The sequence below is a fragment of the Pristiophorus japonicus genome, chromosome 12, assembly GCF_044704955.1.
Source record: "Pristiophorus japonicus isolate sPriJap1 chromosome 12, sPriJap1.hap1, whole genome shotgun sequence".
Taxonomy (NCBI): domain Eukaryota; kingdom Metazoa; phylum Chordata; class Chondrichthyes; family Pristiophoridae; genus Pristiophorus; species Pristiophorus japonicus.
The window spans coordinates 157,886,765-157,906,583 of NC_091988.1; the positions used below are offsets into that span (position 1 = coordinate 157,886,765).

Sequence of the window (19,819 nt, forward strand, 5' to 3'; positions counted from 1 at the left end):
TCGCGGGGGGTGGGAAAGAGAGAGTCGCGGGGGGGGGGGGAAAGAGAGTCGCGGGGGGGGGGGGGAAAGAGCGGGGAGAGAGAGTCGGGGGGGGGGGGGGGGAAGAGAGAGTCGGGGGGGGGGGGAAGAGAGAGTCGCGGGGGGGGGGGGAAGAGAGAGGCGGGGGGGGGGGGGAAAGAGAGAGTCGCGGGGGGGGGGAAGAGAGAGTCGCGGGGGGGGGGGAAGAGAGAGTCGCGGGGGGGGGGAAGAGAGAGTCGCGGGGGGGGGGGAAAGAGAGAGTCGCGGGGGGGGGGAAGAGAGAGTCGCGGGGGGGGGGAAGAGAGAGTCGCGGGGGGGGAAAGAGAGAGTCGCGGGGGGGGGAAAGAGAGAGTCGCGGGGGGGGGGAAAGAGAGAGTCGCGGGGGGGGGGAAAGAGAGAGTCGCGGGGGGGGGGAAAGAGAGAGTCGCGGGGGGGGGGAAAGAGAGAGTCGCGGGGGGGGGAAAGAGAGAGTCGCGGGGGGGGAAAGAGAGAGTCGCGGGGGGGGGGAAAGAGAGAGTCGCGGGGGGGGGAAAGAGAGAGTCGCGGGGGGGGGAAAGAGAGAGTCGCGGGGGGGGGAAAGAGAGAGTCGCGGGGGGGGGAAAGAGAGAGTCGCGGGGGGGAAAGAGAGAGTCGCGGGGGGGGGAAAGAGAGAGTCGCGGGGGGGGGAAAGAGAGAGTCGCGGGGGGGGGAAAGAGAGAGTCGCGGGGGGGGGAAAGAGAGAGTCGCGGGGGGGGGAAAGAGAGAGTCGCGGGGGGGGGAAAGAGAGAGTCGCGGGGGGGGGAAAGAGAGAGTCGCGGGGGGGGGAAAGAGAGAGTCGCGGGGGGGGGAAAGAGAGAGTCGCGGGGGGGGGAAAGAGAGAGTCGCGGGGGGGGGAAAGAGAGAGTCGCGGGGGGGGGAAAGAGAGAGTCGCGGGGGGGGGAAAGAGAGAGTCGCGGGGGGGGGAAAGAGAGAGTCGCGGGGGGGGAAAGAGAGAGTCGCGGGGGGGGGAAAGAGAGAGTCGCGGGGGGGGAAAGAGAGAGTCGCGGGGGGGGGAAAGAGAGAGTCGCGGGGGGGGGAAAGAGAGAGTCGCGGGGGGGGGAAAGAGAGAGTCGCGGGGGGGGGAAAGAGAGAGTCGCGGGGGGGGGGAAAGAGAGAGTCGCGGGGGGGGAAAGAGAGAGTCGCGGGGGGGGGAAAGAGAGAGTCGCGGGGGGGGGGAAAGAGAGAGTCGCGGGGGGGGGAAAGAGAGAGTCGCGGGGGGGGGAAAGAGAGAGTCGCGGGGGGGGGGAAAGAGAGAGTCGCGGGGGGGGGAAAGAGAGAGTCGCGGGGGGGGGAAAGAGAGAGTCGCGGGGGGGGGGAAAGAGAGAGTCGCGGGGGGGGAAAGAGAGAGTCGCGGGGGGGGGAAAGAGAGAGTCGCGGGGGGGGGAAAGAGAGAGTCGCGGGGGGGGGGAAAGAGAGAGTCGCGGGGGGGGGAAAGAGAGAGTCGCGGGGGGGGGGAAAGAGAGAGTCGCGGGGGGGGGAAAGAGAGAGTCGCGGGGGGGGAAAGAGAGAGTCGCGGGGGGGGAAAGAGAGAGTCGCGGGGGGGGGAAAGAGAGAGTCGCGGGGGGGGGAAAGAGAGAGTCGCGGGGGGGGGAAAGAGAGAGTCGCGGGGGGGGAAAGAGAGAGTCGCGGGGGGGGGAAAGAGAGAGTCGCGGGGGGGGGAAAGAGAGAGTCGCGGGGGGGGGAAAGAGAGAGTCGCGGGGGGGGGAAAGAGAGAGTCGCGGGGGGGGAAGAGAGAGTCGCGGGGGGGAAAAGAGAGAGTCGCCGGGGGGGGGGAAAGAGAGAGTCGCGGGGGGGGAAAGAGAGAGGTCGCGGGGGAAGAGAGAGTCGCGGGGGGGGAAAGAGAGAGTCGCGGGGGGAAGAGAGAGTCGCGGGGGGGGGAAGAGAGAGTCGCGGGGGGGGAAAGAGAGAGTCGCGGGGGGGGAAGAGAGAGTCGCGGGGGAAGAGAGAGTCGCGGGGGAAGAGAGAGTCGCGGGGGGAAGAGAGAGTCGCGGGGGGGAAAGAGAGAGTCGCGGGGGGAAGAGAGAGTCGCGGGGGAAGAGAGAGTCGCGGGGGGAAAGAGAGAGTCGCGGGGGGGAAGAGAGAGTCGCGGGGGGAAGAGAGAGTCGCGGGGGGAAGAGAGAGTCGCGGGGGAAGAGAGAGTCGCGGGGGGAAGAGAGAGTCGCGGGGGAAGAGAGAGTCGCGGGGGAAGAGAGAGTCGCGGGGGAAGAGAGAGTCGCGGGGGAAGAGAGAGTCGCGGGGGGAAGAGAGAGTCGCGGGGGAAGAGAGAGTCGCGGGGGAAGAGAGAGTCGCGGGGGAAGAGAGAGTCGCGGGGGAAGAGAGAGTCGCGGGGGAAGAGAGAGTCGCGGGGGAAGAGAGAGTCGCGGGGGAAGAGAGAGTCGCGGGGGAAGAGAGAGTCGCGGGGGAAGAGAGAGTCGCGGGGGAAGAGAGAGTCGCGGGGGGAAGAGAGAGTCGCGGGGGAAGAGAGAGTCGCGGGGGAAGAGAGAGTCGCGGGGGAAGAGAGAGTCGCGGGGGAAGAGAGAGTCGCGGGGGAAGAGAGAGTCGCGGGGGAAGAGAGAGTCGCGGGGGAAGAGAGAGTCGCGGGGGAAGAGAGAGTCGCGGGGGAAGAGAGAGTCGCGGGGGAAGAGAGAGTCGCGGGGGAAGAGAGAGTCGCGGGGGAAGAGAGAGTCGCGGGGGAAGAGAGAGTCGCGGGGGAAGAGAGAGTCGCGGGGGAAGAGAGAGTCGCGGGGGAAGAGAGAGTCGCGGGGGAAGAGAGAGTCGCGGGGGAAGAGAGAGTCGCGGGGGAAGAGAGAGTCGCGGGGGAAGAGAGAGTCGCGGGGGAAGAGAGAGTCGCGGGGGAAGAGAGAGTCGCGGGGGAAGAGAGAGTCGCGGGGGAAGAGAGAGTCGCGGGGGAAGAGAGAGTCGCGGGGGAAGAGAGAGTCGCGGGGGAAGAGAGAGTCGCGGGGGAAGAGAGAGTCGCGGGGGAAGAGAGAGTCGCGGGGGAAGAGAGAGTCGCGGGGGAAGAGAGAGTCGCGGGGGAAGAGAGAGTCGCGGGGGAAGAGAGAGTCGCGGGGGAAGAGAGAGTCGCGGGGGAAGAGAGAGTCGCGGGGGAAGAGAGAGTCGCGGGGGAAGAGAGAGTCGCGGGGGAAGAGAGAGTCGCGGGGGAAGAGAGAGTCGCGGGGGAAGAGAGAGTCGCGGGGGAAGAGAGAGTCGCGGGGGAAGAGAGAGTCGCGGGGGAAGAGAGAGTCGCGGGGGAAGAGAGAGTCGCGGGGGAAGAGAGAGTCGCGGGGGAAGAGAGAGTCGCGGGGGAAGAGAGAGTCGCGGGGGAAGAGAGAGTCGCGGGGGAAGAGAGAGTCGCGGGGGAAGAGAGAGTCGCGGGGGAAGAGAGAGTCGCGGGGGAAGAGAGAGTCGCGGGGGAAGAGAGAGTCGCGGGGGAAGAGAGTCGCGGGGGAAGAGAGAGTCGCGGGGGAAGAGAGAGTCGCGGGGGAAGAGAGAGTCGCGGGGGAAGAGAGAGTCGCGGGGGAAGAGAGAGTCGCGGGGGAAGAGAGAGTCGCGGGGGAAGAGAGAGTCGCGGGGGAAGAGAGAGTCGCGGGGGAAGAGAGAGTCGCGGGGGAAGAGAGAGTCGCGGGGGAAGAGAGAGTCGCGGGGGAAGAGAGAGTCGCGGGGGAAGAGAGAGTCGCGGGGGAAGAGAGAGTCGCGGGGGAAGAGAGAGTCGCGGGGGAAGAGAGAGTCGCGGGGGAAGAGAGAGTCGCGGGGGAAGAGAGAGTCGCGGGGGAAGAGAGAGTCGCGGGGGAAGAGAGAGTCGCGGGGGAAGAGAGAGTCGCGGGGGAAGAGAGAGTCGCGGGGGAAGAGAGAGTCGCGGGGGAAGAGAGAGTCGCGGGGGAAGAGAGAGTCGCGGGGGAAGAGAGAGTCGCGGGGGAAGAGAGAGTCGCGGGGGAAGAGAGAGTCGCGGGGGAAGAGAGAGTCGCGGGGGAAGAGAGAGTCGCGGGGGAAGAGAGAGTCGCGGGGGAAGAGAGAGTCGCGGGGGAAGAGAGAGTCGCGGGGGAAGAGAGAGTCGCGGGGAAGAGAGAGTCGCGGGGGAAGAGAGAGTCGCGGGGGAAGAGAGAGTCGCGGGGGAAGAGAGAGTCGCGGGGGAAGAGAGAGTCGCGGGGGAAGAGAGAGTCGCGGGGGAAGAGAGAGTCGCGGGGGAAGAGAGAGTCGCGGGGGAAGAGAGAGTCGCGGGGGAAGAGAGAGTCGCGGGGGAAGAGAGAGTCGCGGGGGAAGAGAGAGTCGCGGGGGAAGAGAGAGTCGCGGGGGAAGAGAGAGTCGCGGGGGAAGAGAGAGTCGCGGGGGAAGAGAGAGTCGCGGGGGAAGAGAGAGTCGCGGGGGAAGAGAGAGTCGCGGGGGAAGAGAGAGTCGCGGGGGAAGAGAGAGTCGCGGGGGAAGAGAGAGTCGCGGGGGAAGAGAGAGTCGCGGGGGAAGAGAGAGTCGCGGGGGAAGAGAGAGTCGCGGGGGAAGAGAGAGTCGCGGGGGAAGAGAGAGTCGCGGGGGAAGAGAGAGTCGCGGGGGAAGAGAGAGTCGCGGGGGAAGAAGAGTCGCGGGGGAAGAGAGAGTCGCGGGGGAAGAGAGAGTCGCGGGGGAAGAGAGAGTCGCGGGGGAAGAGAGAGTCGCGGGGGAAGAGAGAGTCGCGGGGGAAGAGAGAGTCGCGGGGGAAGAGAGAGTCGCGGGGGAAGAGAGAGTCGCGGGGGAAGAGAGAGTCGCGGGGGAAGAGAGAGTCGCGGGGGAAGAGAGAGTCGCGGGGGAAGAGAGAGTCGCGGGGGAAGAGAGAGTCGCGGGGGAAGAGAGAGTCGCGGGGGAAGAGAGAGTCGCGGGGGAAGAGAGAGTCGCGGGGGAAGAGAGAGTCGCGGGGGAAGAGAGAGTCGCGGGGGGAAGAGAGAGTCGCGGGGGAAGAGAGAGTCGCGGGGGAAGAGAGAGTCGCGGGGGAAGAGAGAGTCGCGGGGGAAGAGAGAGTCGCGGGGGAAGAGAGAGTCGCGGGGGAAGAGAGAGTCGCGGGGGAAGAGAGAGTCGCGGGGGAAGAGAGAGTCGCGGGGGAAGAGAGAGTCGCGGGGGAAGAGAGAGTCGCGGGGGAAGAGAGAGTCGCGGGGGAAGAGAGAGTCGCGGGGGAAGAGAGAGTCGCGGGGGAAGAGAGAGTCGCGGGGGAAGAGAGAGTCGCGGGGGAAGAGAGAGTCGCGGGGGAAGAGAGAGTCGCGGGGGAAGAGAGAGTCGCGGGGGAAGAGAGAGTCGCGGGGGAAGAGAGAGTCGCGGGGGAAGAGAGAGTCGCGGGGGAAGAGAGAGTCGCGGGGAAGAGAGAGTCGCGGGGGGAAGAGAGAGTCGCGGGGGAAGAGAGAGTCGCGGGGGAAGAGAGAGTCGCGGGGGAAGAGAGAGTCGCGGGGGAAGAGAGAGTCGCGGGGGAAGAGAGAGTCGCGGGGGAAGAGAGAGTCGCGGGGGAAGAGAGAGTCGCGGGGGAGAGAGAGTCGCGGGGGAAGAGAGAGTCGCGGGGGAAGAGAGAGTCGCGGGGGGAAGAGAGAGTCGCGGGGAAGAGAGAGTCGCGGGGGAAGAGAGAGTCGCGGGGGAAGAGAGAGTCGCGGGGGAAGAGAGAGTCGCGGGGGAAGAGAGAGTCGCGGGGGAAGAGAGAGTCGCGGGGGAAGAGAGAGTCGCGGGGGAAGAGAGAGTCGCGGGGAAGAGAGAGTCGCGGGGGAAGAGAGAGTCGCGGGGGAAGAGAGAGTCGCGGGGGAAGAGAGAGTCGCGGGGAAGAGAGAGTCGCGGGGGAAGAGAGAGTCGCGGGGGAAGAGAGAGTCGCGGGGGAAGAGAGAGTCGCGGGGGAAGAGAGAGTCGCGGGGGAAGAGAGAGTCGCGGGGGAAGAGAGAGTCGCGGGGGAAGAGAGAGTCGCGGGGAAGAGAGAGTCGCGGGGGAAGAGAGTCGCGGGGGAAGAGAGAGTCGCGGGGGAAGAGAGAGTCGCGGGGGAAGAGAGAGTCGCGGGGGAAGAGAGAGTCGCGGGGGAAGAGAGAGTCGCGGGGGAAGAGAGAGTCGCGGGGGAAGAGAGAGTCGCGGGGGAAGAGAGAGTCGCGGGGGAAGAGAGAGTCGCGGGGGAAGAGAGAGTCGCGGGGGAAGAGAGAGTCGCGGGGGAAGAGAGAGTCGCGGGGGAAGAGAGAGTCGCGGGGGAAGAGAGAGTCGCGGGGGAAGAGAGAGTCGCGGGGGAAGAGAGAGTCGCGGGGGAAGAGAGAGTCGCGGGGGAAGAGAGAGTCGCGGGGGAAGAGAGAGTCGCGGGGGAAGAGAGAGTCGCGGGGGAAGAGAGAGTCGCGGGGGAAGAGAGAGTCGCGGGGGAAGAGAGAGTCGCGGGGGAAGAGAGAGTCGCGGGGAAGAGAGAGTCGCGGGGGAAGAGAGAGTCGCGGGGGAAGAGAGAGTCGCGGGGGAAGAGAGAGTCGCGGGGGAAGAGAGAGTCGCGGGGGAAGAGAGAGTCGCGGGGGAAGAGAGAGTCGCGGGGGAAGAGAGAGTCGCGGGGGAAGAGAGAGTCGCGGGGGAAGAGAGAGTCGCGGGGGAAGAGAGAGTCGCGGGGAAGAGAGAGTCGCGGGGGAAGAGAGAGTCGCGGGGGAAGAGAGAGTCGCGGGGGAAGAGAGAGTCGCGGGGGAAGAGAGAGTCGCGGGGGAAGAGAGAGTCGCGGGGGAAGAGAGAGATCGCGGGGGAAGAGAGAGTCGCGGGGGAAGAGAGAGTCGCGGGGAAGAGAGAGTCGCGGGGGAAGAGAGAGTCGCGGGGGAAGAGAGAGTCGCGGGGGAAGAGAGAGTCGCGGGGGAAGAGAGAGTCGCGGGGGAAGAGAGAGTCGCGGGGGAAGAGAGAGTCGCGGGGGAAGAGAGAGTCGCGGGGGAAGAGAGAGTCGCGGGGGAAGAGAGAGTCGCGGGGAAGAGAGAGTCGCGGGGGAAGAGAGAGTCGCGGGGGGGGGGGGAAGAGAGAGTCGCGGGGGGGGGGGAAGAGAGAGTCGCGGGGGGGGGGGGAAGAGAGAGTCGCGGGGGGGGGGGGGGAAGAGAGAGTCGCGGGGGGGGGGGGGAAGAGAGAGTCGCGGGGGGGGGGGGAAGAGAGAGTCGCGGGGGGGGGGGGAAGAGAGAGTCGCGGGGGGGGGAGAGAGAGTCGCGGGGGGGGCGGAGCCAGGGGGGAGGGGGAGAGAGAGCGGGGGGTGGGTCGGGTCCGGTCGGGTGAGAGGAGCCTTATTCACGCAGCCCCAGTGAGGCCATTCGGCCAGGGCTAGGAGCTGCGTGCTTCGGGCCCCTCCCACAGTTTTGGGCGCCTGGAGCTACTGCAAATGCGCGCCCACTGTAGCGCGCATGTGCAGATGTCCCGGCACTGTTTTCAGCGCAGGGACCTGGCTCCGCCCTCGACAACTCGTGCTGCGCTGCGCCGAGGGCCATAAGACCTGCAGGAAGGTGGAGAATCTGGAGGGTTTTTTTAGGCGCACTTTGTGGCGTGAAAAACGGGCGTCCAGGTCGGGACTGCGCCGTTCTAGGCGCGGCTCGAAACTTGGGCCCTAAGAGAGGAAAGATATAATAAATACACAGTATGTTGTTTATATGTATTATCAAAAAGCATTTGATAAACTGCCACTTAAGGGTCTCACGGCAAGAAAAATGGTATATGGAATTCATTTACATGGATTGGGAGGTGGTTGTAGAGCAAAAAGCAAAATGTAGGCATGAAAGGAAGTTGTTTGGAATAGGAAACATGACAAGTGGTGTTTCACAAGAGTCTTCGCTCAATGTGCTTTTATTTATTATATATATGATTAGCACTTAGAATTGAGGGAACAATATCCACATTTCCTAATGACACCAAATTGTACAGACAATTGTGACAGAAATTGAGACTGCAGAACACAGGTAGGCTAAGCAGGGCAAATAGGTGGGATTCAATGCAGAAAAATGTGAAGTGATACATTCTGCAAATAAAAGTAAGGAAAGGAAATTCATCTTAAATGGTAAATTGGAAGTAGAGAACATAAGGACTGTGAATACAAAACAAAAGGGAATTAAACGGTAGCAGTGCAAGTCGTTAATGCCATAAAAATGGCAAACAATTAATAGTTTTGTATCTCGAGGCACAGATTATTAAAGCAAAGAGGTCGTGCTTAACTTGTGCATGACTTTATTTCGGCTGAAATGGAACTACTGTATACAGTTTTGGGCAACCCACTACAGGAAGGCTTTACAGGCAATGAAAAAGGTACAATGTAGATTCACTAGAATATTACTCGGAATGAGAGGCTACAGTTTTTATTCACTGGACCTGAATGAAGGATTAGAGTGGAAACATTTTTCAGCATAGACTTAATGGGAAAATAGCTTGTTTCTGTGCTGTAACATTCTAAGGGGGAGACTTTTGCCTTCATTTTCGGCGATTTTCTCAGCGGTACAGCTGTTTTTTGAGAGAGAAACTGCCCGGCGAAAGTTTCCCCCTTACTTTTTAAATGGACCGCCCACATCTCGAAACGCCCGCCGGGAACAAACTGCCAACGTGCACCGAGAAGTGCCAGGATGGAAGTTTGGCCTCAACAGAAGCCCGTCCAGATCGCTGAGGAAACCGCCCCCAGAAGCAGCCTGAAACAGGGCGGTAGGTGAGTACTCGGCAAAGAAAGGCAAGTTGAAGGGGTTTTTTTTTTTTAATTGTAAAACAGCGGTTAGCTTTAAAATCTTGGGAATGTTTTTTTTTGCTTTTTATTTTATTTTAAGTTTCTCCCCCCTCCCTAGGCCCAACCGCAGCCGCGGAGTAAATTTTTTTTTAATTTTAAGAACCGCCTGTTCTCGCTACTTTTGGCTGTAACCTCCCAGAAACTACCGAGAATCTTGGTGCAAGAACCATTTTCTCGCCGGGCAGTTTTAATTAGCTAATTAGAGGAAACTTTCGCCGGCGTTACCTGATGAACCTTAGCGGTATTTTCTGGGCGGCAAGGGCCTTGGGGAAAGTTAACCCCTAAAGAAGCAAGAAGCCCACTCATTAAGATTCAGCGAACAGTGACCAGTAAACCAGCAGAAGGAAGAGAACCATGATGGCTCAAATTATTGAAATTGCTTTCAGATACCAGCTTACTTGCTAAGTAACCAGAGCATACAGCACTAAAAATTACATTTCTGGCATGTCTTCCTTATCTCTAATTCTTTGTTTCACAATGAGCTCCACTTTTGCATTCATTGAAGCATTAAATTTGTCAACTGCACTGCTTTACAACAATCTGCCAGTTGGCAAGGCAACTTGAAAATCATGACATTTGCAGGGATTTCTCTTTGCTTTCTATTTGCAAGATTTATTTTTTATATCATTAACTCAAGCACGTTAAATTGATAAGAAGAAAACACCTGCATGCCAACAGTTTTCAGAAAGGCATTATGCTAGGAGCCAATCTCTTGCAGGTTAACGGGGTGTGTGTCGTCACGATTTCTCCCACTCAGTTTTCTGCAGAAATGCTGAAGCTTTTGCCAGTGGCATGTTCATGCTGAGTAGCTCAGATAATTCTACAGATAAAAAGTGTTGTCTGGAAAAGTAGGACAGCAGTGCCTGCTGATACGACAAACACGTGAAACCCATACCCTGTTACCAGTCTGCACACTGCTGTGTTTTCATGTGTTTATTAACAATACGCTTATGTATATCAAAGTCAGCATAAAAAGATAGATCTAACTTCAGATCGGTCTTCAGGATACCCGTTGGCCCTATTGGAGGCTCAAACCGTACAGGAAACATAGAGTAGCTTAGCTTCATGACAAGAAAGCCGAGGTTAGTTTTCCTTTAAATGGTCTTATTATCCGCACGGCATACACTTTTTTTTTTAAACATGTCAGTTAACACCAATACACTTCCACTGTTACAATTTAAGCTCATTTCCAACTCTCACTATTCATTTAAACATTTTTAAAATAGCACTTTCCATAAGCATAACTTTCATCTCCTATGAACTGAGGTTTGAATTTTTTTTGCATGATATGCAAGCTATGTTGTGCTACAGGACTGATCATTATCATTGTACTGCGGTCTTGCACACCAGAAAATGTGTGTGCTGTCTGCCTACCACGTTTACCTGTCCATTCCAAAAGGCGAAAAATACCACTTTTTGGGCCCAAGTTTCCACAGGATAAAAAACGGGCGCCCCTCCGAGCTGGGCGCCCGTTTTTCGCGCCTAAAACGGCGCCAGAAAAAAAACGCGCTATTCTCGAACGCTTTGCAGCTCCTTGTCTGTTTGCACTCGCGCCGATTTTGTAAGTGGGAGGGGGCGGGTACTATTTAAATTAGTTTTTTTCCTGCCGGCAATGCTGCGCGTGCGCGTTGGAGCGTTCGCGCATGCTCAGCGTGAAGAAAACATTGGCACTCGGCCATTTTTGTAGTTCTTTGTAGCTGTTTAATTTTTGAACATTTTTTAATAAAATCACATTGCCATCAGCACATCAGCACTGAGGCTTTCCTTCTCACTGTCTCCTTCCCCTCCCTCTCCTCCATGGCAACAAGCCGCTGTCTCCTTCCCCTCCCTCCCCTGCGCGGCAACAAGCCGCTGTCTCCTTCCCCTCCCTCCCCTGCGCAGCAACAAGCCGCTGTCTCCTTCCCCTCCCTCCCCTGCGCGGCAAAAAACGGCGGTTTCCTTCGAACGATGGCTGAAGCACTTTCACACAGGTAGGAAGATGGTTTATTTAATCTTTTCTTTGCTTATAAATGCTTATTCAGGTTGGATTTATTTGTATAATATTTGTAGAAGTATAAATAAGGATTGATTGTAGAATTTAATGACTTCCCTTCCCCACCCCCCCCCTCGTTCTGGACGCCTAATTTGTAACCTGCGCCTGATTTTTTAATGTGTAGAACAGGTTTTTTCAGTTCTACAAAAATCTTCACTTGCTCCATTCTACTTTAGTTTGGAGCACGTTTTCACTGTGGAAACTTTGAAATCAGGCGTCAGTGGCCGGACACGCCCCCTTTTGAAGAAAAAATTCTGTTCTAAAGTAGAACTGTTCTACCTCACTATAACTGCAGAAAAAAATGTGGAGAATTGCGATTTCTAAGATAGCCCGTTCTCCACCAGTTGCTCCTAAAAATCAGGCGCAAATCATGTGGAAACTTGGGCCCATTAAGTTTCGGCCTCAGTTGCTCCTGATGATGCAGAAGATTCAGACGAGGACAAGCATAGAGGAGAACATCTTTCAATCCTACCCTCCAGACCAAGACCATGGGGGTGAGGGGTAGGGGATGGAGATGAGTAAAGCCCCCACTGTTTTACTGGCTTTGGTGGAGGTGCAGATGCCGCCCATCGAGGTGCCAGCCCCTACCGTGACTAGTGGTTTGAGTGTTGGTGGGACATTCCTTGGTTTACTAATGTCCGAGGCTGCGGGTCCCACTGGTGTGGTGCAGCAAGGCACATCCAGGGCCCCACCTTCTGAGGTTGCGGGTCCCAGTGTTGGGATGCAAGCCACACCCATGGGGAGGAGGGGAAGGAGAGCTCGACCGCACTCTCTTGAGGTGCAGGATCTAACAGATGTGCTTCAGATGATGGCAATGAGTGGGGAGACCTTACGCAATCACTCCTGGACAGCATCAGTGGGGTGGGTGATGAGGTAGCGGGATTGTCGGGAGAAGTAACAGCAATCTCACGAGAAATGGGAACGATGTCAGTAACCATGAGGGAGGGAATGTCACAGGTAGGTGATGAGCTGTCAGTGAACATCAGGGAGGGAATGTCAGAGATGGGGCAAATATTATCACTGAACACGAGGGGAGGAATGTCACAGGTCATTGAGACACTGTCAGCGCACATGAGGGATGGTATGTTGGAGTTACTTGCTGCAATAAGGGAACACGCCTAGACCCCGTGCCAATTGATAGAATCAACTGCTACTCCCACTCCAATCCCCACACCAGCCTCTGAAGAGTCCCAAGCCGGGCCCTCCACATTGCTGCCTGCCACCCCACTTCAACAGGTGTGCACTACCGGAGATCTTAGAAAGAATAAGCTTGGTACCAACCAACCCTAGAAACACTGCGTCACCGCCTGCGGGCAGGGGTGGTAGAGTCACCAAGAACAAGCGCGGCGGGCCGTCTTAGAATAAGGTGGAGGAGAGATGGGTGCAGCCTTTCTTTGCTGCTGTTGTTATTATTGTTACTGTTTTAATTTTAAAACAACAGTTACAAGATGTTTGTAAGTTATGTAAATTTACAAGTTTAAAAGTTAGTAAGTGATCTTAACTGAAAACTTTAAAGTTTGATACAAGAATAATTTTATTAAAGTTAAGTTCACTGTTTGATAAACTTTTGTATAAAATATATTTTACATTAAATCTGAATTATTTTCATTATTTGTTCCATTATTAACACAGCAGGCAGGACAGGTTCTTTGTGCTCTCTCTCCAAGGTCTGTATATATGGACTTCTGTCCATCCCGCCCCCCCAACTTATTGCAGTCTTGTGCCTTCTCTCCTTCTTTCCCCCCGCCTCACCCAAACTCATTGCAGTCTTGTGCCCAGTGCAGCAGCCGGGCTCAGGGCAGAAGCCTTCCGATCGGCACTTCCCTCCCCGGGCTCAGTGCAGAAGCCTTCCGATCGCTACCTCTCCCTCCTCCCCCCCACCCCCACCCCCACCCCAGGCTTGTTTTCCAGCCAAGCCCCGAGCCAGTGACTGGGCGCAGGGCCGATTCTGATGGCCGATGCTACAACGCACCCCCCCACCCCCCGCCCCCGCCCCCTCCAGCCTTGCTTGAAGATGTTCGATGGTGGCATGTGAGTAAAAAAAAAGAAAACTTCAGAAATCCAAGAAACTTCCATGTACTCCGTTGAAAGGTAAAAAAAGTTGAAAAAAGTTATGGTTATTTAAGTGTTAGAGACTCCCTCAAAAACTTCAATGAAAAACAATGGTGCATTTCAGCAACGATTTTTCAATGTGCGCTGCTTTCTGTTAACTTACCAGAAGGTTTTTCGGGAGTGGCCAGATACGCCGACCTAGGATAAAAAATTTGGGGGGAAACTGCAAAAAATGCTGAAAACTGGCGGACATGAGGGCCCCTACGACGTCAAAAAAAAACTAATGTAGAAAAATCGTAACTAAAGCAGTTACACTGGCGCAGATTCCAGGAGGAAACATTGAATTAAATAATTACGCCAGAAAAAACAGCGCGTGCCAAAATAACGGCGCAAATGACCCAGGAAAATTGAACGCCTTTGTCTGTAACCCTGTAAGCTCCAGTACCTGTCCAACTTCCTTTTAAAATTATTTTTGGAATCAGCTTCCATCACCTTTTCAGGTAGAGCGTTCCAGATCCTGACAACACTCACTGAAAACAATTCTTATCTCCCCTCGATATCTTTTGCCAATGATTTTAAACCTATGATCTTTGGTTATTGACCCACTCGCCAGAGGGAATTGTTTTTCTCCATCATGATCTATCATCTTGAAAACCGATATCAGGTCACCTCTTAACCTTCTCTGTCCCAAGGAGAACAGTCCTAACTTTTACTTCTCCTCATAACTGATGTCCCTCATCCCTGGTAACATCCTGGTAAACCCTGATAGCATCCTGTATCCTTTCTAAGGTCTTTACACCTTTCCACAATACTCCAGCTGAGGCCTAACTAGTGATTTATAAAGTTCTGGCATGATCTCTGTGCTTTTATATTCTATTCCTCTATTTATAAACCCAAGTAATCCATATGGTTTTTAACCACCTTATCAACTTGCCCTGCCACATGGAAGGATTGTGTATAAGGACATCAAGGTTTCCCTGCTCAGCTACACACTTCAAATCATGCCATTTATAGTATATTGTCATTCCATGCTAGTCCTCCCAAAGTGCATCACTTCACACTTCTCGGCATTGAACTCCATCTGCCATGCTTCTGCCCATTTCACCATCCTGAAGTCTATAACTATCCTCACCACTATCTACTACATTGCCAAGATCCTATCATCTGCAAACTTTATAATGCTGCTCCCTACACACAAGACGAGGTCACTTATAAAAATTGGAGATTAATGGACACATAACTGACCTTTGGAGACCACTGCAAACCATCTCGCAGTCTGAAAAACATCCACCACCACCACCTTTGCTTCCGTCACTGAGCCAATTTCGTATCCATACCACCATTTTCTCCTTAAATCCATGGGTTTCCATCTTCTTAATAAGCCTCCTGTGTGGCACTTTGTTGAATGCCTTCCGTAAGTCCATATATATCTAACATCTACTTCAATCAAATTAGTCAGACATGATTTACCTTTAACAAATCCATGCTGGCTCTCTTTGGTTAACCCATGCCTTTCCAAATGAAAGTTAATTTTGTCTCCGATAATGGTTTCCAGTAACTTCCCTACCACTGATGTTGGGTTGACTGGCCTATAGTTTCTTCGTTTATCCTTCTCTCTTTCTTGAATCATCATAGGCAGTCCCTCAGAATCGAGGAAGACTTGCTTCCACTCTAAAAATGAGTCCTTATCTGGCTGAACAGTCCAATACGAGAAGCACAGTCCCCGTCACAGGTGGGACAGATAGTCGTTGAGGGAAAGTGGGGGGAGGGGGGGGGAATGGTTTTCCGCACGCTCTTTCTGCTGCCTGCGCTTGGTTTCTGTATGCTCTCGGCGATGAGACTCAAGGTGCTCGGTGCCCTCCCGGATGCACTTCCTCCACTTAGGGCGGTCTTTGGCCAGGGACTCCCAGGTGTCAGTGGGGATGTTGCACTTTATCATGGAGGCTTTGAGGGTGTCCTTGTAACGTTTCTTCTGCCCACCTTTGGCTCATTTGCCGTGAAGGAGTTCCAAGTAGTGCGCTTGTTTTGGGAGTCTCGTGTCTGGCATGCGAACAGTGTGGCCTGCCCAGTGGAGCTGATCAAGTGTGGTCAGTGCTTCAATGCTGGGAATGTTGGCCTGGTCGAGGACGCTAACGTTGGTGAGGCTGTCCTCCCAGGAGATTTGCAGGATCTTGCGGAGGCATTGTTGATGGTATTTCTCCAGCGACTTGAGGTGTCCATGTCTCTGAGCCATACAGGAGGGCGGGTATTACTATAACCCTGTAGACCATGAGTTTGGTGGCAGTTTTGAGAGCGTGGTCTTCAAACACTCTTTTCCTCAGGCGGCCGAAGGCTGCACTGGAGGCGGTGTTGAATCTCGTCGCCAATGTCCCGAGGTAGGGAAATGGTCTACGTTGTCCAGGGCCGCGTCGTGGATCTTGAATAGTGGTATAACATTAACAACCCCCTAGTTTTCCAGCACTACTCCTGTATTTAATGAGGAGTGACAAATGCCTCTGCCATTTCTACTTTTGCTTCTTTCAGCAAGCTAGGATGCATTCCAGCAGATCAGGTGACTTACCAGTTTCCAGTAATGTTAATCTTTTTAGTACATCTTCTCTATTATTATCCTGTCCATAACTTCCTTCTCTTTTAGTGTAACCTTCACATCATCTGCTTCCTTTAGGAATACAGATGCAAAGTACTCATTTAATACTTTAGCCACAACAACAATGAGTACTTGTCTTTATAAAGAGCCTTTAACATAGTTAAAAAGTCCCAAGGAGCTTCACAGGAGAGTTATCAAACAAAATTTGACCAAGCTACAGAAGGATATTAGGGCAGATAGCCAAAAGCTTGGTCAATGAGGTAGGTTTTAAAGAGTATTTTAAAGGAGGAAAGAGAAGTAGAGAGGCAGAGCGGTTTAGGGAGGGAATTCCAAAGCTTAAGGCCTTGGCAGCTGAAGACACGGCCACTAGTGTAGCGATTAAAAGCAGGGATTCTCAAGAGCCCAGAATTGGAGGAGCACAGATATCTGGCAGGATTGTAGGGCTGGAGGAGGTTACCGCGATAGGGAGGTGCAAGGCTATGGAGGGATTTGAAAACAAGGATGAGAATTTTAAAATCGTTGCTTAACCAGGAACCAATGTACGTCAGCGTGCACATGGATGATGGGTAAATGGGATTTGGTGCAAGTTCGGATACGGGCAAGAGAGTTTTGGATGGCCTCAAGTTTGTGGAGGGTAGAATGTGGGAGGCTGGCCAGAAGTGCGCTGGAATAGTCAAGTCTAGAGGAAACAAAGGCAAGGATGAGGGTCTCAGCAGCAGATGAACTGAGGCAAGGGCAGAGTCACACGATGTTACTGAGGTGGAAATAGGCGGTCTTAATGACAGCGGGACATGTAGTTGAAAGTTCATCTCGGGGTCAAATATGACACCAAGTCCTCTGCCTCTACATGAAGATTTTCCTTTGGATCCTTAATATGCCCCAAATTTTCTCTAGCAAACCGCTTGCACTTTATGGGTCGGATTTGCGCCAGGTTTGCGCCGCGATTTGACCCTCCACAGCAAAAACCCGGTCAGCGGGATCCTTGGGTACCTCTTTGCAGCAGTTGGGGTGAGGTGCGCCAATGTGCAATGACGCAGAGTGCGTTTGCAGCATACTTTCGGCACTCTCCTGACCCGTACGCCAAACCTGTCAGTACAGCCTTGTCAGCAGCGGTAAGTATGAAAACCTGCAAAAAAGGTAAGTTAAAGTTTTAATTTTTAACATTATTTTTCAGCGATTTAGTAGCTAAGAGTTTTGTGAATGTTTTTGGGAATATTATTTTTAATTTAAAAAAAATTTTTTTTACCCCCTCCCAAGGTCTCTCTCGCAGCGCTCCCGGCTAAAGTTGCCAAAACTCGCCGTTTGTACCGCGAATCGTCGTGCAACGCCTCCTTTACCGACGTAAAGGACGAAAGTTTGGCCTAAAAATGGTAGCACAACGAAAACGGTAATTTTGGCATAGAGCTACCGTTTTCCCCAAAAAGCTAGCCCAATATGTTTATAAAATGTTTTAGGGTTCAATTTAATGTTCTCTGCTATTCTTTTCTCATAACCTCTCTTTGCCTCCTGTACGTTCCATAATCTTCCTGGTTAGTAACTGAATCTTGCTCCTGACATGTGTCATAAATCTCCCATTTCTGTTTTATTTTAACATTTATTGATTGGTCATCCAGCACGCATTAGCTTTGGATATTCTATCTTTTCCCTTCAAAGGAATATGCTTAGTTTGTACCTGAATGCCCTCTTCCCTGAATGCCTTCTATTGCTGCTTTACCCTGCAGTCACCTTTGCCAATCTAACTGAGCTAGGTTCTATTTTAAAAATCATTGAAATTAGCTCTTCCCCAGTTGAGCATTTGTACCATTGATATGTTCTGGTCCCTTTCCATAATTACTCTAAACTGAATTATGTTGTAAGAACGTAAGAAATAGGAGCCATCTGGCCCCGCGAGTCTGCTCTGCCATTCAATGAGATCAGGGCTGATCTTCCACCACAACTCCACTTGCCTGCTCTATTCCCATATCTCTTGATTCCCTGAATATCCAAAAATCTATCGATCTCTGTCTTGAATATGCTCAACGACTGAGCTTCCAGAGCCTTCTCGGGTAGAGAATTCCAAAGATTCATAACCCTCAGTGAAGAAATTTCTCTTAATCTCAGTCCTAAATGGGTGGCCCCTTATTCTGAGATTGTGACCCCTGGTTTATCTATTCTGCTAGTTACAACCTCAAAAAACGAACAGGTTTGTCAAACATGATTTCCCTTTCATAAATCAGTGTTGCCTCTGCCCAATATTATTATCTTCTAAGTTCCCTGCTACCATGTCCATAATAATAGATTCTGTTGTGGTCACTGTTAGCTAGATGATCTCCTACTGAAACACACACCACTTGACCTACTTCATTTCCCAGAACCAGATCCAACACTGCTTCCTTCATTGTTGGATTGGAGACATATTAAACAAGAAAGTTCGCCTGTACAAATTTCTCTTTTCCTGCTCATAGTATTGTACTATGTCTTATTTGGTCTATATTAGGATAATGATCTATCTTTGTTACATGCCTTTGAATTTTGCCAAGAAATTTGTTCAGCCATCTCCTTCTCACTGTTTGTGGAGCTCTATAAAAAAAACTCCCAGCAATGTAGCAGTTGCCCCTTTGTTCCTCAACTCAAGCCAAGTAGATTCAGTCCTAAAACCATCTAGTATATCTCCTCGGTTTAGAACTGCATCATCCTTAAATCAATACTGCCATGCCCCCTTGTCTTTTTCCTTCTCTGTCATTCCTGAATATTTGCCAATCACTAATATTAAGAACCCATTCCTGGTCTTGTTTGAGCATGTCTCTGTTCATGCAATCATATAATTATCCTATGTAGCAATTTGAGCCTGCAGCTCAACAACCTTATCAGTCATTGACATTCATAAATTAATATCTCCTTTATCAATTTGGTCCTTGCAATTTTTGGGATATTTCTAATTTTACTGCTGTATATACCTCTCTGTCCTCTGATCTCATTTCTGATTCCCCTCCCCCTGCCAAATTAGTTTAAATACTCCCCAACAATACTAGTTAACATCTCAAGAATCTTTTGCACGTGCCCCTTTCCCCAGAACTTGTCCCAATGCCCCAAAAATCTGAAACCCTGATTCCTGCACCACTTCTCCAGCCACACATTTACCTACACTATCTTCCTGTTTCTATAGGCACTAGCACGTGGCACTGGGAGTAATCCTGAGATTATTACCTTTGAGATCGTGTTTTTAAAAATCTTTTTATAGCTCCTGAATTCTGCCGAAAGGACCGCAACCCTTTTTCTAACTATGTCATTGCTTCCAACATGGACAATGGCTTTTGGCTGTTCTCCTTCCCCTCACAGAATGTCCTGCACCCACTCGGTGATATCCTTTACCCTGGCACTAGGGAGGCAACATGCCATTTGGGAATCACATTTGCGGTTACAGAAACGCCTGTCTATGCCCCTATCAAGTCCCATATGACTACTGCATTTCTACTCTTTCTTTTTCCTGTGTGTGCAGTCAAATCTACCGTGGTTTGATTCTTACTGCATTCCTCAGAGTCATCACCCTTCCCTGCATTCAAAACTGAAAACTCATTAGCGAGTGCCACTGGCTTGGGTGGGGGCGGGGGGGGGGGGGTCCTGCACTACCTGGGTCTTCTTCTTACCCTGTTTTTTTTTTACATAAATGTCCTCGATTCAGAATTTAACTACAAGATTGTCAAATTTGCCCGGGGCACTAAAATTGGCGGAGAAGTTTTCAAAAAAAAAAAGGATGCAGCTCTTGGTTCAAGGAATCTGGATTATTTATGCCTCAACATCAAAGCAGCATTTGACCAAGTATGGCACCAACAAACCCTAGTAAAATTGAGTTCCATGAAGGTCAAGGGGAAACTCCTTCAGTAGCTGGAATCATATCCTGCATAAAAGGAACATAGGGAGCCAGGTTCACATGAAGGACACCGTCCCGGGAACATTAACACCGCCTCTTCCACAGATGTTGTGTCCACTTTGCTGAGCGTTTCCAGCATTTTATGTTTTTGTTTCAAGTCAAGATTACCTCGCCTGGATAGGTGCAGCCAAAACAACACTGAAACTTGACACTATCCAGGACAGAGCAGTCTGCATGATCAGTGCCCCTTGTCACTGGACTCAATATCAAACCCCTCTATCACCGACGTGCTGTGGCTAAAGTATGTAATATCTGCATAAAGTGGCTCACTTCAACAGCACCGCACCAGCGGCATCAACCATCAAGAAGGACAAGAGCAGCAATGTCATGGAAAACCATCACCTTCAAGTCATAACACCATCCTGGCTTGGACTAGTAGCGCCATTCCTCATGGCCACTGGATCAATATCCTGGAGTTCCCTAACTAATACAATCAAAGACACACAAGGACAGCAACAGTTCAAGATGGCAGCTCATTCTCAGGGCAATTTAGGATACTGGTATCACCCACATCCCAAGGACATTATTTTTTAA

At 53.1% G+C, this 19,819-nt stretch overlaps 1 protein-coding gene across 1 annotated transcript in view; it reads right to left on the reverse strand.

Moving 5' to 3' along the window:
• Positions 1-19,819, reverse strand: part of ctnnbl1 (catenin, beta like 1) — a 248,412-nt gene that overhangs the window by 198,499 nt on the left and 30,094 nt on the right. Inside the window, exon 3 of the mRNA XM_070894879.1 lies at positions 15,380-15,447. Coding sequence (XP_070750980.1) covers positions 15,380-15,447 — 68 coding nt within the window. The remainder of the gene's footprint in view (positions 1-15,379; positions 15,448-19,819) is intronic.